The 22,630-nt window shown below is 37.3% G+C and overlaps 1 protein-coding gene across 1 annotated transcript in view; it reads right to left on the bottom strand.

The window, feature by feature from the left end:
- The window catches only part of snx25 (sorting nexin 25), a 72,314-nt gene extending 52,100 nt beyond the window's left edge, over nt 1-20,214 (bottom strand). Inside the window, exons 1-3 of the mRNA XM_022683538.2 lie at nt 17,757-20,214; nt 13,072-13,156; nt 2,358-2,574 (exon numbers count right to left, since the gene is read on the bottom strand). Coding sequence (XP_022539259.2) covers nt 2,358-2,574; nt 13,072-13,156; nt 17,757-18,083 — 629 coding nt within the window. The 5' untranslated portion in view covers nt 18,084-20,214. The remainder of the gene's footprint in view (nt 1-2,357; nt 2,575-13,071; nt 13,157-17,756) is intronic.
- Between the last annotated feature and the right edge of the window lie 2,416 nt (nt 20,215-22,630).

The following is a 22,630-nucleotide window of genomic DNA, read 5'->3' as shown; positions in this document are numbered from 1 at the left end:
CTGAAAACCTAGAAAATTCATTAAAAGGCTCTTCACATCAGGATATATATAAAAGCTAAAGCTTGAACATCACATCAATCACTGAAGATTAAAAATGCTTTATGCTATGAGGATTCTTTGATTTTTCCTTTTCATTTGAAATGCTGACATGTTATCTGACATGTTTTCATGCTTAATGAAAAAGCAGTTTTGATCAAACTTGAAATCTTGTAGCTTGTAGATAGATGTTTACACATAAAATGTCGTTTTGGAAGATCAGGCTTCACTATATTCATATAATTGCGGCCTTTTTCAACATATATACACATAATATTTGAGAGAACATTGAATATACAGAGGAATTTAAACAACCTAAAATAAACTGAAGAAGTGTTTTTAAAAATCCCTTACAATATGTAATTAACAGAAATGTAATAAAAAAAAATAAAAAAGGTTTTTCCTTTTCCTCCATGAAGAATTCTTTCAGGTATACAGTATATGATGTTTTCTTGCATGCACTGCCCATTTAAAAACACCCCATATCACTTTAATAATTACCATATCTGTCCGATTCTTTCTTTTGACCCCTTCTTTAGTGTATTTACCTGGAATGTTTTGGGTCACTGTCATGTTGCATGGTCCACTTGCGCTTCAGCCTAAGTTTTGGGGCAGACAGCCTCACTCTTTTCTAAAGCACCCTCTAATATAGTGAAGAACGTATAGCGAACTTTGGGATTAATCTATCCAAAGCATATCGTTCCTGGAGTCCTGGTCTTTGTCAAGATCATATTTGGCAAGCCTCCTAAAAAATAGCCTTTTTTTAACGGTATCTTGCAGTTGCTGTTGGGTTAAACTTGCTAGGACAGCCAGCCAGGCAATGGAGGTAGAGAGTGGAACATCTAATTTCTAATTAAAGTCCTAGCTTATGTTTTTAATATGTTTCCAGACACATCTGTATATACAACACTCTTTATGAAGGCATCAGAATGCTCTTTTAATCTTGTCATGGTGATCCTACTCACTTCAACATATTGGAGCAAACCAAACTAAATGCAAAAAAATATATATAAATAAGACAGATTCCTCCAAAATCCTCACTGACTTGCTAAATTTTCTATTTTACTTTCTTTTATTCCTTCTGCTAGCGTTTCTATTAACAGCATTGTTAAATGATGTATAAAGGACATTTATTCAGTTTAATGTGTTCCACCTACCAATATAAATAATTGAGCCAACATAAGTTTACTAGCAGGAGTAAAGGCATGCTGTCAGCCCCTTATATCTCCTCCACAGCCTCCACTATTACTTACAGGTTGCAAAGACTTGAGCCTGCAGTAAGAGGGCTGTAGCTCAGTGCTAGTGACAATAAATTCACAAGTCTGTCCAAACGTAGTTTATATTCAGCTGGAAGCAAAGCGAGACAGAGCATCTGAGCATTTCTATTATGTCTCACATAAATCACACTTCCCTTGAAGGAGATCATAGACAAGATAATATAGAAACTTCATGCCATCACAACTGAAAAGCTTCTGTATTGTAAGAGAACAGTGCCATCATTACAGATTACAGACAATATAATGCTAAAATGTAGCCTAATATTTAAATTGATAAGGATTATTATGAAAATGGTATTTTCACAAATAGCAACTATTATATACATTATATATACCAATATAAAAAACATCAAATTAAGAATTAAGTTATACATTTTAGACAGCGTACTCTAGCTAATGAAACTCCAAAACAGGGCTTCATTATATTGAAATCGATGTAGTCAAATCAGTAGTTTTTTTCTGCAATATTTTTTGCAATATTAAAAACACAGAATATTTAACCAGATTTTACCACAAGTCAATGATCCAACATGTTATGATATTAATGATGCACTCCAAGGGTCCACAACTGCATTAAATAAAGGATATTTGGTGGATATAATATTTCCCTGATAGATAGGTTATAGAAATTAGGACAGTGCACATTTTTCTTTTGCATTACATTACAATATATTGTGCTGCCCTATTCCAAAATATTGGCGAGAAAATATATTGATTTATCATATAATTTGACCACATAACATTGAAACATGGAGCCATATCATTATATTTATTGAAACATATGCTTATGAATAGGGTAAACATGTGAAACTCTTTGAAAGTGACACCAACTAATCCATAATTCCTGGTATTTCTGGTATATTTGATTATTTAGGCGTACTGTAGCCTCCTCAGTAACATAGTAATGTTTTGAAATATACTGAGTAACACAGAATCACATTAAGAAAGTATCCTCGTTATCATGGACAATGTATCTGGAGATGCCCTTTAATTTCCACCCCTCCTCCAACACCTAACTCTACACACGCAATGTCATTAGCATACCTGGCGTTTGCAGCCTTGAGGTCACAGAAATGGGAATGTAGGGTCTTGACGGTGTCGTTGCAGACAACGTTCACGACGTCCACCTCAGAGAGACGAACCCTCAGCTGCTTGATCATCTCCCAGAAATCTTCAGACAGCATCTGATACAGCTGCCCCTCATCTCGACTCAGCGGGGCATACCACGACAAGATATAGTCCCTATAGCAGTAGTCAAAGACTGGAACAGAGGAGAAAAGAGACAAAGAGGGATTTGAAGCTTTTGTTTAATGAAACCAGCAGATAATTATCAAATAAAATGCAAAAATAAGCAAAAACTCCAAGATGTAATAAAACACATCCTCTCATATCCTTGACTCAATTGATTCTATGGAGCAAATTCATTAAGGTATCTGAAATCTGTCACTATACTTATCACTCAGTCTGGCTCGGCACTTTTTCAATCTTGACTGATCTGCGACATCAGAACACAAAGTACAACAGCATCATCCATCCTCTGTTTCTCTCACAATATTGACCTTTATAATAATGATACTGCCAAAGGCTGAAGATATAATTGGGGGAAAAAAACATAACCTAATAGGCCTGTCCAGATAATTAGGTTATGGTCTTATTATATGATATGGAACACACATAACCTACATTATATGTAGTAATTAAATTGTCATACGCATCTTTTACTTTAATTTTTTTTAACTCAAAAACATGTTTCTTTGACTCAGCTGATTATTTTTTTAATGAGAAGAACATCAGAATTGAAAGCTATGATAAATGAGTTTATTATCTCCAAATTGCTAATCTATATGTGGAAAAAACATGGACAAACTGTTAAATTGTCAAAATGGACGGATGAGTCCGATAAAGCTTTAATAACATATTCTGATATAAAAAAGGTTTTCATTAGGATGAACAGGGTTTTTTCTTCTCCAAGCCAGCAGCCACAAGCAATGCTAACAAAGTGCCATGCCAAACCCAGTGATTAGAAGTGATGGTCCAAATGAGGTTCTGTAGGCGTTTGGATGAAACAAGGCATTCATGTCATCCAGGCTTCCTGGGCAGGAAGCTAAATTCAGCCCTGGACGTTTGTCCAGACCAGCCCTCCCAAGCTCCCCAGATGCCCAGATTTTCAGGCATTTCCGTGCCTGCATGACTGTTGGTGAACTGAGGATATGAACACAATGTACTGTTTTACCCAAATTTTCCAACCACCAAACCCCAATCACCTACACTCCACCCTGAGCAAGCTACCAGTACATTTAATCTCACTGTTCAGTACAAGTAGAAGGCAATGAAACACAGTTAGTATTTACAAGAAACGCAAATACAGTAGTAGTATTGTGCAAGCTATGCAATAAAAATGATCAGCTATATTGAGGAGAGGTTCCGAGTACATTCTTCAGATAGCTTGTTGACCTGTAACTTATTTTTTTATAATTATGATTAATAATATTTAGACTGCAGGACCCCTCCCAGAAGAGCCAAGAAGCTTTTCTGTCACCCACAGTCAAGTCGTCTTACAGCAATCTATAAAACACCCCAACCTCCAACCAGGGGTGGGATTTGAACGGAACGGCATTATCACAATAATATCACAATACTGCAACTCCGCGATATTTGATACAACACAAGACAATTGTTTACTATATTTCATGACATCTGTGTTACTCAAGAAGATGAAATACTCCTAAATAAGTAAATATCAGGATTTACACCACCACATGGAGTGGTAATAAATCAGAAACTTTAGTAAATCACATTGGGGGTAAAAAACTGAAATAAACTATTACAGATTTTATGTAGTGGTTTTTATACTATGACACTGAAAACATCATCTTGTTATAATATAATCACCTTGTTAAAAGTAGGAGTGGGCAATATTATATCGTATACAATATATCATGACACAGAAATATCAAGATATTAAAAATCAGTATCGTGATAATAGGGCTGTTCTGTCTTAAAAGTAGTCTATTATTTACTGTGAAGCTTTAGGTGTATTTATTGTATAATTGTTTTAGTTTGCAGTTTATACGCATGCACTAAATATTCTGCAATATTATTTGCTGCATTATATTATTTTATGCTATATCATTTTTTTTGCCACATTATGATTATTCTGTTATACTATTATACTATATTCCTGAAATTAATGAATTATTTTAGTTTTCCTATATCGCCAAGTATATCGTTATCACAAAAATACCCTGAAATATCGTGATATTATTTTAGAGCCATATCGCCCACCCCTAGTTAAAAGTATTGCAATTTTTCACAAACTACTAAATCGTATCCTCTGCATTATAATAAAAGCTGTGTATTTGTGACTACCTGGTATTGACTTATGTTTACCCTCATCTCATAACCTTCTGTGCTTCTCTTTTGTTTACCTGTACAAGTATAAATGCTCTTTAACATGCCACTCCAGTTTCTGAGCAGGTCTGATGACCCTCTGCTGCCCTGTTTTCAGCCCCATTGGCTCCAGGTTTAGAGCTACATTAAGCAGAGAGATGGGCCTGTAAGAGATGCAAACAGGCCTGCAGAGGGATGATGTGGTTCCAAGTGACAGATGGCAGCAGGCTGGTACTATTGCAAACTATTGCAGCAGCTTTTTAGAGCATAGTCGATTTGCCTGCTTATCAAAACCCTGATAACCATGGCACATATTTCAATGGCTGAGGAAACCACATGTTTTGGCAGTGACCTCTTTTCTGTGCTTTCTGTTTCTCAGCAAAAAAATGTAGCTCTACAGCTTCCTTTCATAACTAGCACAAAAATCTTGCCGAGGAACATTGCTTCAAACAGCACAGTACTATCACCAAACAGCTGCTCTTAATCAAAGCCCCATCTGAACTGAACCTCATTAGCTACAACACAGAGTGATGAGCTCTTATTTTATGCAAATTAGATGCACAGTGAAAGTGCTTCATAACTGTTATCGATGTGCTGAGGAATAACAGAACTAGGCATGCTCACAATATTCATCTCACAATGAGCTGCCTCATTGTGAGCAGCCCCCTCCTTATGAGCGAGAGTGAGTCACGCTGGCATGGTGGGGGGCACGCTTCCGTGCTTCGTTAGGGACCGACTGCTCACACGGTATAAGCCTCTGAGGCATGCATGAGGCCTCGGGAAAAGTGACGGACCAAGTGAGAAAGAGAAAAGAGAGAGAGAGAGAGAGAAAGAGAGAAAGAAAGAGAGAGAGAAAGAGAGAGAGAAAGAGAGAAAGAAAGAAAGAAAGAGAGAAAGAGAGAAAGAGAGAAAGAAAGAAGGAGATGGCGAGAGAGAGACAGAGAGAGAGAGAGAGAGAGAGAGAGAGAGAGAGAAAGCGCCTTGTTTCATTGCACGCAACATACTGTAGGGTAAAGAGATAGTGAGCACGTGAGAGAGAGAAAGACCATGAAAGAGGGAGGGAAGGAGATTCTCTCTCTCTCTCTCTCTCGCTCACATGTGCCAGGCGTGTTCATATCATCCCTATGCGAATGACCCTGCAGGCCCAACGATGCCTATCATCCAATTAGGCAAGGTCAGAGGATGGACACTGGGTTAAACAGGGATCATGGAGGTAGCAGCAGACACTGAAACCCTGTTCCTGTCCCCGTTCTACCTGCCTGACGTGCATGATCTGTCAGGCATGAGTAATCTGCAAACTGAGAGCAAGGAGAATGACTAATAAAATGAAATGAAATGAAATGAAATAAAATGAAATAAAATAAAATAAAATAAAATAAAATAAAATAAAAATGAATGAATGAATGAATGAATGAATGATTGAATGATTGAATGAAATCATGGTCAGAAAATGGTCAAAAATACCATTGGAGGTTAGGCCTAATGAGTGAGTAATTCCCACAGAGAAAGTCTGCACGGTTTTTGGGAAAAAGAAATTACACTTACTTCTTACATGGTTAAATTATTGCTTCAGATCAGTCAAAAGTTTATAAAAAAAATTGTAACTGCATAAAAAAAAAACCTAACCTTACAGGAAAGACTGCAACATGTCCTTGTTTAAAGTTTGTTCTGAGCCTCTGAACTACAGAACAACAAGGCAGAACAACTCATTCACATAATTCTTTTATGACAGATTTTTGGGGGGAAAAACAGGCCCTAAGGGCCACAAGGTACCACATATGACGATCAATAGTTCATGAGGAAAATTGTCTATTTAATTATTAAAGGAGAAACTGTCTTGTGGAATACCAACAGCACAGAATCCAAAAACTGAGCAAGCCCTGTCTGTCTTCCTCCTGTTCCCATCTCTCTCTCCCTCACTGCCTCCCTCTCTTCCTCCTCCTGTTAATCAGATTCTTACAATATGCATGAGTCAACCGGGACATCAAACGACTGAAGTCTCCGACTGCTATCTCTCCCCTCTACTATGCGTCACTGTGACGGGTTGAGACCTGCAATCACAGCACGCCTGGCTGTCTCCAGCACTGTGCTATATAAAGATGCTTCACAGAAGACATTTGCCGGCCAGAGGAGTCTAGTTGTTAAGGTTCAGGTCTGTGCTCTGAATGACAGTGGGGTAGAATTAACCATCTCTACATTAGTTTCAATACTCTACCTGGTCCTGATCTTTAACACTGAGCTTGTTTTCACACCTGTAGTTAGTTTCTTTTGTCTGAATTAGTTAAATATTTTATTTACTTGGAGCAATTTCCCCTTGGTTTGGTTTGTTTTCACACAAGGAAAATCACAAGTAAATAAAAAAACGTCACGACAAACCATGTGAACCTATTCTCTCTGCTAACTGGTCAGAGCTGTTTGGGGCAGGAGCAAGCAAGTAAACACCGGACGGTCCTGTGTTCTGGACCAGCACGTATATTTGTGCAGTGTAAAGCACCACATACCACGTTCATTGTACAAAACCAGCTTTGCATGGAGTAGTAGCAGAGACAGAATTTATTCATAGCTGTTAGGGCTGTGAATCTTTGGGAATCCCACAATTCGATTCAGTATCGATTCTTAAGGTCACGATTCGATTTTTTTCTGATTTTCAAATCGGTTGGATTTCTTTTTCTTCATCTTCCATACTTTAGCGGCGCAACAACAAACACCGCAACACGACACTACGCGCCTCTCTGTAGCCCAATAGGGAAAGGCAGTAAGAGCAAAAACTTTCCCTGTCCTGTTGCTGCTGTCTCGTGACACTCACCCTACTGTCGCACGGAGCTTTTTAACTGTCTCGCGGAGTGTATCTACTATCCTGCAGAGCTCTTTAACAGTTAAAGAGCTTTGCAGGACAGTAAAAGCTCCATGCGACAGTAGCTGAGCTCCACGGTACTGTTAAAAAGCTCCGCGAGACAGTAGCTGCACCCGCAATAAAAAACTTTTTTTTTGAAAATGAGAATCGATTCTGAATCGTTCAATGTTAAAAACACGAATCGAGCTTGAAACGATTTTTTCCTGCACCACTAATAGCTATAGTAATTATTTGGTAATAAATCAAGTTAAACTGCACCTGAACAGCCATGAACTCAAACATAAGAAGTATAGCTGGTAGTCGGGTCAAATCAAAGTGTGGTAATCTGTTGTTAGATACCACTTTTTTATGATTGCCTAAAAATGCATTTTTTTTTTTTTTTTTTTTTTTTTACACAATTACTTTTTTGCATTCACTTTATATCGCAATTCACATTACTAATAGGGAGCATAAGGTAACTGGGAAACAGTTGGTGTAAACATAAACAGTTCACCATTGTGCATTATGCTCTATGTCAAGCACTAACTGTATAACTAAATAGACCATTTTCTTCTCAATTGAAATTGATCTGCATTAAAAATGCTGTGTAATCCTTAAACTTAATCTGTGTATGAGAAAATGCACCCGAGAATGTTAGGGACAGTGACACTTTGTACAAATACATGAGAATTTCTTCATTCTCCTGTACATTAGCTAATGAAAGAAATAAGTCACATGTTTGTGAAAGAGAGCAAAGTCTGAATGTGTTGTTGTAAACACAGAGTCATCTGTACAGCACAACACACTGGATCAACAGGCCTCTGTTGCTGACTACAAGGCCTGATTGAATACACACTAGAGCACCAGCTCACAACTTGACTTACGTGTTAGCTTACACTGTTTAAATACAACTGTGGCGCTATGCTAAGAGTTAATCATATGTAAGCCAGCACTGTGATGTAATCCTAGGCCTCACTGCCTGTGCCACCACACTGCTGTAGTATTACTGCACTAATAGAATTAGCAAGTGTGTGTACCAGTGTGATTTCTCATTCACACTACACCTGGAACTCAATTACATATGGCTACAGAGAACATCAAGCTAGCATGAAGCATTTTGTAGCACCGTTTTAGTACCATCTGTACAACTCTGCAAAAAAAAGTTATTTGTTTTAAGAACAACATTTGGTTCTTTAGAAGATCAGTTTTTAAAACGCTATTCTGTTATCATAAGAAGGCCAAGTTACACTTAAGAATTACGTGTTTAACAACATTGAATACAGTTAACTGTTTGCAAGACGCTTCTGTTGTTTACATGGAGTAGCTGAGTTATAGCCAAACTTAAATGACCTGCATGTTCATTGTAGGAAAATTACACTTACAGGATACCCAAATTGGGTATTCAGTGGAGAAAACTTGCTTTTCTCCTGTGCTGTGAGCTCAAGGAAGGCAGTCTGAGACATGTTTCACATGCACAAAGGTGTCTGGTCTACCAAAACAGTATGCAAGTAAGTCTGTCTCCACCTCTTATCTTTAGTGCAAAGGTTTTAAATTTAAAAATATGTCAGATAAGGTTGAGTTTGAACTTCATATGAATTAAATTTATATAAATATATTAATATAATTCCAATATCTTGAAAACTACCCTAGTAAAACAAAATCTGTGAACAAAAAAAAAATAGTTTAGTTAGCCTCAAAATCAGGTCAGCTGCCATCCTCATGCAGCATCCCTACCCCAGTGTTAGTCATGGGACATGTTCATCAGGACCCTTCATATCTAAAATCCACTGAATATATGGTCTATATAAAGAGCGCATTTATAGGGGTTTGACGAGATCTCGAGATTAAAACTTGACGATATTTCTTGTCAGGCTTAAACCTGTCTCGCGGGAAGAAAAAACAGTTTAGTGTGGACTTTTTACGAGGGATCTGGTAACCTAGTAGCAATACAGCGAGTGTGGTGGCTGAGGAGTGACAAAACTATGCTTGCCTTTTTTGTCTTGTTTTTTTTACAAGGAGATCTGTTGTACTATTACTGCATTAGTTCTCTAAAATCTCTTTTCATATCGAAACAAAACCTGCCACTGTAACAGTATTTTTACTTCTGTAGTGGGTGGGCAATATGGCCCTAAAATAATATCATGATTTTGGCGATATGACAAAACATTAAAAACATTGAAAAAAATTTTAAGAATACACTACTACCAAATTACTAAATTCTATTATTGCATACAATATGATATGGCACACCCCTAACTGAGATAATAAAAAATACAAGAATTTATCAGATTTGTTGTAACAGAAGAGAAGTGATCCAGAATGTCATGATACTAATAATGCACTTCAAATATTTCCATATATCCAGAATCAACGTAAAATAAATGACACTGAACAGAAATGATTTTCTTTTTGCTGAAAACAGCAAAAACTAAGTACCCTAATAAAAAGTGGTGTGTGACATGGCACAATATTTCAGGGTATAATATCAATCACAATATTCAAAAATATAGGCATTATTGCAGAACATACGATATGGCACATCCCTAACCTGTAGTTTGTTTCTCTGGATTAGAGAATCAGTTAGCACATTGGGTTTGCACAAGACAAAATCGCAAGTGCAACAAACTGCATCACAAAACAAAAGGCATCACAATAAACCAAGTAAGAACACTCTCTCCGCTTACTGGTCAGAGCTGTTCTGGGGCAGAGCAAGAAAGTAAATACAGGAAGAAGGTTCTGTGTTCTGGACTGGCATGTATTTCAATGTAGCTTGGCATGGAACAACGACAGGAATGGCATTCCTATCGTCAATAGCTGTAGTAATTACATGGGTAATAAATCAGTTAAAACTGCACCTGAACAGCCTTTTAGGTCAAACATGAGAAGTACATTTGACTGCTGTGTCAGGTCGAGGTCGGATCATGTTTTCACCATAAATTAAATACTTCATAATTTATTTGGGACCAGAGGGAGATCACCTGTGTACAAAGTATGAATACTGTTTTCACACCAGCTGAAATGATTGAATAAGAAATAAAAGCAAACTGGAACCATATCTGGCTCCATTCCCACAGAACAGAATGCAATGGAACCAGAGCATTCATGTTGTTTTACAGTCACTGGTCTAGACCAATTAGTGTTTGCACCAGCTGTCTCCACCTTGTCCAATCAAAGCATATTCTCTTCAAAGCCTATTAATTTGAATGTATTCAGAAGATCAAACACACCACATCTTGCTTTAATATTAAAAACTAAAAGCAATCAGTGTTTTTAAAATAATAAAATAATAATAATAAAAAAACTGCCACAAAGATGAACTACACACTTGGCACGTGTAACCAGTGGCATGTGTTGTAATCTAATTTCGCCCACTCTAAGGAAAAAACAAAAGGGGAGGAGGGAGAGGAGAAAAACAAATGCTAAGGCAGCGGAAATGTGCGCCGTCAGAAGTCACGGTCTCTGAGCTCAGCATCCAAAAATACCCCAGCTCCAGGTTTCAAACACCACTCCACGTCTGAGACAACTACAGAAAAATACAACGCTTCACACTCTCCCTCACAAATTACACCCTGTTTACAGTTCACTGAAGCCCTGGAGCGTTCCTGAATCACGGCTTATTCTGAGCCATAATTGAAGCACATTAAATGTGAACTTCAATGAACATAAGCCAAGACTTTTGCTATCAGAAGCCAGAAATAAAAAACAGGAAGTCTACAGGCTGGCTCTGGCATGGAAAGATTCAGTAGGTGATGCAGGAGTGTCTGAATGGAGGAATTAAGAGAGACAGATGGCGGCAAAGCCAAGACGGCATGCAGGCATGGGCAGTATGTGGTGATTCGTACAGTGCCAACTACAACCTGTATTAATCAAGAGTTAATATGTAAAGATGCAACTACAGATCTACAATTTAAAAATATTTATTAAATCTCACCCTAGAAGTGCTATTTGAACAATGAATTTCTTTCAGTTTTGTTATGCTATTCACACATTTAGCTAGCTACCACAGCAGAGAAATTTTAGTCATAAATTAAACTATAGTTATGAATTTAGCTTAGTGCTTTTCTAATGAGGACTTTACTTCAGTAGTGTTCTCTAAGTCATGTGTTTGAAAATTACAGTTTGGTAAACAAACAAAATGCTATTAGGTCAGCTTATGTTACTATGCCAGCCCTGTGGAGCTCATGTTCAAGTGTGTAAAAAAAATGTTTAACTAGTCACAGGTTATATAAATCATTTGACCTTTTCAGCTTTTTCGGACAAATAATTTTAGATGCCAAAAACATTGCCAGGCCAAAACAGAAGTCAACACAAAACAAAAGGGTCACACACTCTTTTATTTTGTTGGACCACTTTTAGCATTGATTATAGCAAAAATTCGCTGTGGAACTGTTTCAATAAGCTTCTGCAATGTCACAAAATTTATTTCAATCCAGTGTTGCATTAATTTTTCACCAAGATCTTGCAGCAGCATCTTCTCCAGCACATTCCAAAGATTCTCAATGGGGTTTAAGGTCTGGACTCTTTGGCTGCCAATCCATGTGTGAAAATGATGATCTCATGCTCCCTGAATTCCAGCCCCATGAATCTTGACATTGTCATCTTCAAATATGCCCATGTCATCAGGGGAAAAAAAATCCATTGATGGAATAACCTGGTCTATATTCAGTTTATTCAGGTAGTCAGCTGACCTCATTCTTTCAGCACATACTGTTGCTGAACCTAGACCTGCAGACCAACTGCAGCAACCATCATTTGCTTAGTTATCATTTGCTTAGTTAAATCCAGGTGGCGACTTTTTTTTGGCCAGGCAGTGTATATAGGCAGAAAATCTTGCATTTTTGCTCTCTCATTCTCCCTCTGCTGTCTTCGTCAGTGACAACCCTATCCATCACTCCCTCATCAGCTGACAGGTGAGGTTTATAGACTTTGACATGAAATGTGTCCACTATTTTCCTGACTTTGAAACAGCAGCATCTGCAGAAGATGGATTTTCAAGCATCTTGGCTCTGCTGTTTTTTCCTTCTCTGTACAGCTTGTTCTTGAACTAGGCTGACACAGCAAAAACAAAGAATGTCAATAGAGTTTCCACACACTGAAAGGATATGATTCAGCTTTAGATTCACTTGTTTATTCTAATCAGGGCAGTATAATACTAAGGGGGGGGGGGGGGGGGCACCATAGATCCAGCATGGCATGGCATAAATAATGCACTGCATGTATCCAAGATTTTGGTATTGCTTCAAAACAACAATGGACAATTTGGTAATTTGTAACTTTAAAAAACGTCAATGTTAAATAATCGTTGCAGCCCTACTTTGATGACATTGCACATCTGGCAGTGTGACTACTGTGCATGCCCACATTGTGCTGGGGCTGCTAGAACAACATATTTTGTGCAGTGTGCCTATTATGCATTCTTTATCCATTTCTCAAGAAAGAACACTTAATTTCCCAGAAAGCTTTAAATAGGTTTAAAAGAAGTCAGGAACATTACTTGAATTCTCCACATTCCTGAGTATTTATTAGGGTACTCACCTTCTTTAAGGGCTTTATCCATATTGTGAGACACGACCACTCGTCTGGTCTGTGCTGCATCCAGCAGCGGGACAGAAAAACGCCCCTATAAAAACACAGAAAAGAGAGATTTAGAGATCTAGTTAGTCCAAGAGAACTATAGAATCAGCCATTTTATAAACACAAACAGTTTTCACAACTGTTTCTCAGAATACCATTTTCACACTGTCCATATGTCAATGGGTAGGCAATGTTTGATAATGTTGTTTGAAAGTTCAATAGCTCCTTTTGAAACAGCTGTTACGCTGTCTATAATGGCAAACAGCAGTTTTACAGTGAGTAGAACAATGATGCACACATACTAGTCATACACATTGTTCTTATGTTCACAGGGTTTCAAACGCTCTACACCAGGGTCAAATCTTCACAACATAGTATGTATAGTAAGTCCTTTCACAACAATGTTTAGACACCAACCTTATTCCTGGCTGAGTTACTAATATTATAATAGAAATTAACATTAAGGCTAAAAAAAATCAGTATCACAACTCATCCCAAAAATAAATATCAGACTCAAATCAGACTTAAAAGTATATAATATTTAAAAGAATATTTAACGCGGGATATGTTTTTATACTTCTGGATTTAAAGAATGATATGAGCAATATTGTGCACTTTTGTGGATGCTGTTGATGTTTTTTCAGTTTTTATGATGTGTGTTTAGTGTGCCTGGCTGTAAAATTAATTTCCTCTAGGGGGTTCGATAGAGCTGTTCAATATGACAATATTTACCATTATAATCATCACCGAAAAATGTACTTCTATTGTGGACCAAATCATTCATTTTAGCCACTAACCAATTTTGATTTACTACAAAGTATAGGGATGCACCATATATGTGACAACTAAAATTATTCAGCTGAAAATTAGCCAAATAAGTGAAAAGATCAAATAAATGACACCCAACAATACTGTTCTTTGTATAATTGCTGGAATGCTAAAAGTGTTTAGTGTTCAAAAAACACCTTTTAACTTCAGTATCTGGATAAATCCTTACATTTTTATTTGGTTTCAGGCCGAAATGTACATTTTGGTTCATCCCTTTTTACAAAGATTATTTTTGCACATTTGGTCATATTTTTTTCATATTTGTTACTTAAATGTGAATTTTAAACATATAAAATTTTTCTTTATTGCAAGAAATGTTAAACACGTTTCAAGAGGTCACTGACAAATGGGGACAACATAAACATGCAAAACAATGGTTGTGTCTAAAACTGGAAGTAGTTTGCTGACTTGATGCCTCCACCCTGTCTCAAGAGGCAACATAACACCCTGACAATGCCAAAGCATCAGCAGCTTAATGCTAGATGTGAGAGTTTAGCTACACTGTCATTTAGACATTACTGGGTACAGTCCTGCCTTATTTCCTATGTTTCAGACACAGTCTACTAAAGACAAATACAATATTAATTTGTGACCGTTTAAATCCAAAAGTATCTCAGTTCCCAAAAATATCAAAGAGTAGACCAAGACCTGTTTGGCTCGTCACTACACGTAAACAGACTGGGCTGTCCATGATCTTGATTGAGCACCATTATAACCATCCCTCATTCCTCTATTGAGTCCCTTTTTTTCACCCATACCAAACCCCAGTCTTTCTTTTTACCCCACAGGCATCAAACTGAACGTACTTCTTCTGTACATTCAATTTTACATAGACTCAAGCCAGAGACTTTGTGTACTGACAGCCACCATAACTGATGTATGCCATCTGGGCAGGTAACTGAGCTCTAGTCCTGAGCCATACTGACCAGCACTCCTCTATTTGTCATTTTATTTCATCCCTCGCTTCTTGCCCCACACAACAAATCAGCACTGTAGTCACACTCGCAGATTCTACAGGAACTGCACTCTAGTATATTACTGTTGCATGCCCTACTGATATAAAAACAGCATGGGCAGCTCAATCTGGTCAGGCTGGTTAAGCTAGTTGACTTGCATAGCTTTTGATCAGCATAGGGTAACTGTGTTTTTATGTTTAAGTTTAGCTGGTCTGCAAACATGATTAACCTGACCATGCCAAACAACCAGGATGACCAAGCTTGACTAGCATGTCCCAACTGTACAACATAGCATGAAAATTATGGCCAAACTAGTTGACCAACAGGAGAAAGCTGAAAGACCAGTACGACCATCATGCCCAAGCAGGACTACAAGTCAAGTTAAGCAGGCACTACCCTGAGAGCATCCTAAAGAACACTGAATAAACATTCATGTTTTGGGTGCATTACATCTTTGAAAGGAGAACTCCAGTGTGAAATGGACTTGGGGTCTAATGAAACATGATAACAAGTATGATCTTTTGTTAAATACCCCACCTCTGTTCACCCACATCATTTCGAAAATTCAGAGCTTTTAGCTGATGCTCCCAACAGGTTTCAATGCTACGTATGTTTCCTTATTATCAGCCAGTTCTGCCAATTGCTTATTCCTTTCTCTCTCTCTGCTCATTGCATTAAGGAAATTTAAAACATGCCACTTCCTGCCTTATACGAACACAAACTTTATTCTCACAAAAAATCCAGTCAAAAAAAACATTATTTTAGTATTGCTCTCAATATTGTAAATCTGTGTGCAAAAACTGTGCAAAAAGTGGCCGAGATTAGAGGACCCAAATTAAGCAGCTCTTGCCACTGGGGGACGACAGTAACTGTAACTGTAACTCTTAAAAAAAATAACATTATTGCAAAGTCAAACGAGCGCTGGACGTTAATCTACACACACACAACTGTTTATTTGGGTGAGCAAAGTGCTTCCATTTATTTACAGTAAGCTTAGAATTCCACTCTTTTAACTAAAATTGCAGAGAATAGAGGCCACCACTCTAGCGGTAGGGGCGTAGCATTGGTCTTGCAAAGAAATCACTATTTTTACACCATTAACTCAAAACTCAAGGTAGCTACACATTTTATTGGTAAAATTTTGAGGGCCCTGACATTTTTAAAAACAAGGCACTGAGAACTTTAAAATGTGCAGGACCTAGGGGTAGCTCTCTGGGTTAGGGAACAGATTTCAAAATTAATTCTGTAGGAATGCATGAATTCCAGCTGTTGCTGAAATTATCTCTGTAATATTAATGCATGTTCACTGGATTCATTTTGCAATATGTTTCTCTAAGCTATTTATTTGCATGGAGAGTGCTATGCCCCATATCACTAGCACTGTAGTTAGGCCTGTTGGGTAGGAGTGGGCAGTTCAAATTTTTAAATATTAATTAATGGATAGTATGATACTAATGTTGGTATTAGGTATTGATCGATAGTTGTGTGATGACATTGATTCTTAAGTTTCAGTTCCTCTTTAGCACAACTAAAGGCATTTACAGAGTGACCGACTGGCCGTACAACACTGCTCTTCTCTTAATTCACTCATGCTCAAATAGCCCCTCTTTCTCATTAATGCCATGTCATTAATGATAACTGGTAAATGCAACCATGTCTTAGAAACCAGTAGTTTTTCAGGGAAAACACAGTGCTGACAACATTTGCTCAGAACACAAAAGTAGATAGTAGTATACAGTAGGGGTGGGCAATATTATATCGTATACAATATATCGTGACACAGAAATATCATGATATTAAAAATCCATATTGTGATAATAGGGGTGTTTTGTCTTAAAAGTAGTCTATTATTTACTGTGAAGCTTTAGGTTTATTTATTGTATAATTGTTTTAGTTTGCAGTTTATATGCATGCACTAAATATTCTGCAATATTATTTGCTGCATTATATTACTTTATGCCAGGGGTCACCAACCTTTTTGAACCTGAGAGCTACTTCTTCGGTACCAATTAATGCGAAGGGCTACCAGTTTGATACACACATGAAATTACAACTTTTCTCAATTTACCTTTAATTATATGTTATTATTAATAATTAATGACATTCATCTATGTGAAGACACATATCAATATGCAACACTATTTTTATAAATCTCTGCAATTGTTTACATTTTATATTATATTATATTTTAATATAATATTACATATTATATTACATTATATTGTATAATATATAAACTATAGGCTATCTCTAAACTAATATTAATCTAATATAATCTAAAATTACACCAATGCAACTGTGATTTAAAAAAATGCTATTTTTAGACCAGGTCTGCGGGCTACTCATAAGGTCCTTGCGGGCTACCTGGTGCCCGCGGGCACCATGTTGGTGACCCCTGCTTTATGCTATATTATTTATTTTGCCACATTATGATTATTCTGTTATACTATTATACTATATTCCTGAAATGAATGAATTATTTTAGTTTTCCTCTATCGCCAAGTATATCGTTATCACAAAAATACCCTGAAATATCGTGATATTATTTTAGAGCAATATAACCCACCCCTAGTAAACCGTATCGGTATTGGTATCGGTATCAGCAGTACTGGCCCTGTATTTACTTGGTATTAGATTAATACCAAAATTTGTAGTATCGCACAGCCCTACTGTTGGAAGCATCGGCTAAACGCTCTATATTTTGAAATGCAGGGGTTGAATGGAGGTGGGCTATCTGATAAAAGTTCTTACTTGTTATCCCGTTTCACTACATCCCAGGTCCATTTTACACCGGAGTTCTCCTTTAAGCTTTTTAACCTACCTATCCACCCAAAGGGCAGCGAACAGCTGCAGCATCCTTACCATCAGTTTATCCAGCAGGTTGGGCGCCTGCTGCCTCTTGGCCGTGGGGAATCTGCTGAGTTTAAGAGGGCTCTTCTTGGCGAGTAAACCGAAGCAGCCCAGCAGGAAACAGAAGAGCGTGAAGGAGACAGAAATGGACAGCTTGAGGAAAAACGCCGCTAGGCTGAGTCCCCCACAGCCAAACTGCAGGAGCACCGCCGCCGCCGCGATGCCGAGCGTGAGCGCCGGGAGGACCCGGCACGGCGAGGCGGCTGAAGACCCGGCGCCCGGCGGGGAGGCATGGGCACTGCCACCGACGCTGCCGCTGCTGCTGCCATCAGCCTGCATGCTGCTGGAAAGGGCATGTCCACACGGCACACTTTATTCCCCTCGAGTTTGTCCGCTTTTCATATCTTGGCTCCACTTTGTTTGTTGTTTTGGTGGCGGAGCTAAGGATAGTTAACTAGCTAACTAGTTTAGCTAACTAGCTAACTGACTTAACTTACTTAACTACGCGAGGACTGAAATGACATTCATAGCGGTGGTGGGGTGAAAGGAAGCCGTTTTCCCTCTTTAAACGAACTAAATATTTATTCTAGCTAATAGCTAACTGGCGCGTATCCTAACCAAAACAGATAACGCTATTTAGGTTATATTAGCTTGCTAGCTAAGCTAACGTAACATAAATAAATCAGAGTCTTCACGGCTAGGCTAGTTAGTTAGCTAGCTAGCTAACTACAGTAATACATGTCTATGGTACACCTAGCTACATCAAGTGATGATAATAACGTTAAGTCGCCAGCTCCTAGCTAGGCTGCTGCATAGCAACCTACTTACTGAGAGTCTCTAGAGAGGAGAACACCCACTTAAAAACCGTTTCCGCTGTGTTTGACCACCAGGGAGCGCTCCACAGTGAGCCCAAAATGAATGGGTTTAAATGGAGCAACTGAGTAAAATCATAGTTTATTAATGTTTGGTCATTTCCATAATGAAAAATATGACAATATGGAATGTTTCAGTCCCGAAGACATACTTTTTAAAGCTTTTAAACTTGAGTTATACGCATTTCAACAGTCAGCTCGAAGTAGCAATAATGCTACTTAATGCTACTTGTCTAAAACATGTTTTCTGTACGAAAATGAAAACATACACATTCGTTTTCTTTACTTTTTTAAAAACAAAATATTTTATCCTCCTTTTTATAATTAAAGGAATATCCGGTACAATCAGTTGGAGCCTATTTTTATTGTAAGTTTTAGCCTATTGGCTCCATTTACGCCAATTCATTGAGGTCTCCCTCGCTGGCTCTCTCTAGCGTTTATCAGTAACGTTAATTGCAGTAACAACAAGTGTTCAGACTCTCTATAAAACGCTCTGCTACTGAGCTGGAGCCGCTAAATCGAGAGGATGAATAAATAAGGAGCAAGTGCACGAAGGGAATCAAGTCAACTAGCGAGCCATCTACACATTTCTCAGCAATTATTTAATTAGCCAACTATATAACTAATTAATTAATGGAGCTAGTGTTGGTCCAGGTTACTTACAGCGTCCCATCCTTTTTATTTTAACAAAAAGCTAGCTAGCTAATAAACTGTCTTCACACCAAGTCCATGAAAAAACTGCTGAAGTGAAAGAGCTGGCATTAGCTTAAGCTAACAATGATTATTTAAAATCTGGGAAACTGTAGCTGCCTTTAATTCCACCCAGAAAGGAATATTAACAGCTAGGTTATATCAGAATACTCGTTTTTCAGAGATCACTGAGATAAATGAGACTAGTGGTCTCTTTTACTAATAGAGTCAGTTTAGTTATAGACACAGAACAGAGCGGTTTGTTGCTTAGTTAAATGTTTTAGTAATAAAAAGCTTTGCTTAGTTACCATAGGTTATATGAAAAGAGTTATTTATTTTTCTTTTTAATCTTGGATGTCCTCAATTGTTAACCTAGCTAAGCTATATGCTGTGTGTATCTATTTTGTGTCTAGTGTTTCTAAGTTATCAATATATCGTAATAATAAAAAAAAATGTTCACATAGACTTGAAAGCTGCAAAAGACAGGAGCAGATGGAGAAGAAAGCTGCGGTTAAGCAAGGTAAACAGTGCCTACAGCTTCATAATAAAAGCAAGTCCATCTAACGCGAAGTTCTACACGAATATAACGTTAACTGATCTCTCCGTTTCAAAACAATCCCACTAATTTCCCAAACCGGGAAAAGTCCGCAGTAATTCCGCGGATTAATCCGCCGGGTTTACTTGTTTAATCAGGGCGCCTGTGTTTCTCTATCCGCTGTAAAGCCTGTAACGCTCATTCACGCAGTTAGGGTGGATTAAGTTCCCAAAATAACGGAGAAAGGCGTCAAATCCTCGCATTCTGGTCACGAAATATCCACCGAAAGCCACAGATCACTGATACACGAAATGCCCCCATATTCCTGACTCCGCTGTGAATCACTCAGCTGTGTTTCTCACTCTGCTGCTGGCGGCCACTCGTGGGCGGAGACCCAGATCCAGTGCTCACGTGAAGCGTCTCGACCAATCAGTGAGCAGCGCACATCGTACGTCACGGACCGGCGTGGATGACCTGCTCTAAATATGCTTAAAATATTATTATACTTTGATTTTTTTTCTGTTTCTATTTCCTTCATATTTTTTCTGTATATATAATAATACTAATGTATCACTTCTTATTCACTTCATATCATTTTTTTAGATGGTGGGACTGCAATATTAATAATAATAATAATAATAATAATAATAATAATAATAATAATAATAATAATAAAGAAAATCTCAAGAAATAATTCTCATATTCTCATAAAAAATCATAAATGTACAAATAAAAACTAAACTGTAATTCGTAACAAAAAAAGCTTACCAACCGTATACATAATTATTTCTCACAAAATGTAATATTGGAACAATAAATCCTTGTTTAATAAAAAAAAAAATTGTTGCTGATAATGTAACCAAATGTTTGTCTATTTTACCTAATTATATATTTTTTCATCAAAAGATACATATATTTTATATGAAATTAGCAAATTCACACACACACATTCTCAGTTATATCACACACATCATTTAAAGAAAAAACTGCAAATAATATAGCGTCACTTTTTAAACTTAAATGTAAAGGTTATGTCAAACTGAGGTTGTCATGCTCAACATTTTAACTCTGTTATATAAATAAAAATGAAAATTACAATTTGGAATGGAGTTATGGCTAAAAATTAAACCCTGTCACATTGAGAAGGCTCAGAAGTACCAGGATCCAGGAATGATCCTTATATATGTTTATATAACGTAATGTATAATTTACACCACAGTTAGAAAAAAAGGATTAAATATTAATAAAATATTAATGTTAATTTATAATTTTGGATAAAACATGTTTTATGTCGTTTAATGGAAGAACTTTTTCTTGTTATTCATTTTTACTATAAATTGGTATTCTCTACTCGTAAAAATTAAATTGCTGTAGACAAATTAGGGCCCCCAACGTCAAGTAGTGGTCAGTTTTTATCTTCAATTTACCAGGAAACGAATTAATTCAAAAACGTTACGGGTCTGCTGCAGGCTGAACACACATTGCAGTGCAGGCCTATATGTCTTGTTGTATTTTGGTGACCTCTGCTGTTTAGAATGTGAACATCAAAACCTGCAGCAGCCACACCTGTCTTACAAACAAGCTAGCTAGTTTTAACAGTATTTTATTTACCGCATAACTCGATAAACGGAGACTGAATTTAATAAGTAATCACTTCTATACTCTCGTACTTACGCTTTGCAAAACCTCAGCACGCAAGCAGATGGCGCAGGAGTCTCAGTATCACTGTCTTTATGATCCACCTTAAATGACCCACTTGTATTATTCTCTAGCGTAAGCAAATTTGCGAGCAATAAAATCATAAATAAGGGCAGATTATCTTATCCTAACTCCAAGGGTTGTGATTGTGGACATGTATGCATCTCTGTCTCTGTTTAACACGTAAAAACAATAAAATGATTTTAACCCATAAGAGTCCAGACAAGACCCATTTCTAAATATTGATGCCAGTTTCAATATTGAAAATTAAATCAGTTAAATTCTGTGAGAAGCTCATTCCTGTTTGTTTCTTATTGCAGGAACATGACTGTGAATATTTTAAGGTTAAAATCATCATGAAACATAAATGACACAACAACAATTTCCTAACTATTATTAAAATTAACATATCCTCGAAATCAAGTCAGAACTAGTTATATGGATGTAAAACCTTTATTTAAATGTTTGAATGGTTTAATGGTTGGAACAGATCTGTAAAAGTAAAAAAATACACTTTTCATAGGAGCTAGTTTTATCTAACAGCACTAACCCAGCATATCTAAATAAGTCAGATGAATGAACACACACATTTGCACACACTGTCCTGTAGTGATGCCTTTAGGATGTTCAGTAGGTTTATGTCACTCAGGGACTTCACAAGTTAAAGTTAAAATAAAAGACAGAGTGCTTTTAGGAAATTTACACAGCTTTTAATGGGTTTGTGACACAAATGTCACTATGGATTCTTTGGGTTAAGACACTGCAGCCACACTGGCCCCTTGCAGGTTAGACTGGACATTCAATAAGGTATTCAATAAGCATCTTCATTATGTGTTCCTGTGTAAATCTGGTGGACTATGTATAAAACATAGACAGCACCTGTTTCATTGTGCACCATTCCATTAGTAACAGTAACAAAAGCGAGCGGATGCCCCCTCTTTTGCATGCCAGGCCAAACTCAGCAAGCCTTTCGTAGCTGAGGAAGTTCACAGAGTTAATGAGGATGGAGTACAATAACATTTAATGCCTTTAAGATCTTAAACTGCACAAGTCCAGCCACAATAAAACTTAAATTCTAAAGACAGCTTAAT

Source organism: Astyanax mexicanus, chromosome 10 (assembly GCF_023375975.1).
Source record: "Astyanax mexicanus isolate ESR-SI-001 chromosome 10, AstMex3_surface, whole genome shotgun sequence".
In the NCBI taxonomy this organism is placed as follows: Eukaryota; Metazoa; Chordata; class Actinopteri; order Characiformes; family Acestrorhamphidae; genus Astyanax; species Astyanax mexicanus.
Note: the sequence above shows the minus strand (reverse complement) of the source record. Positions and strands in the feature narration are given on the sequence as shown.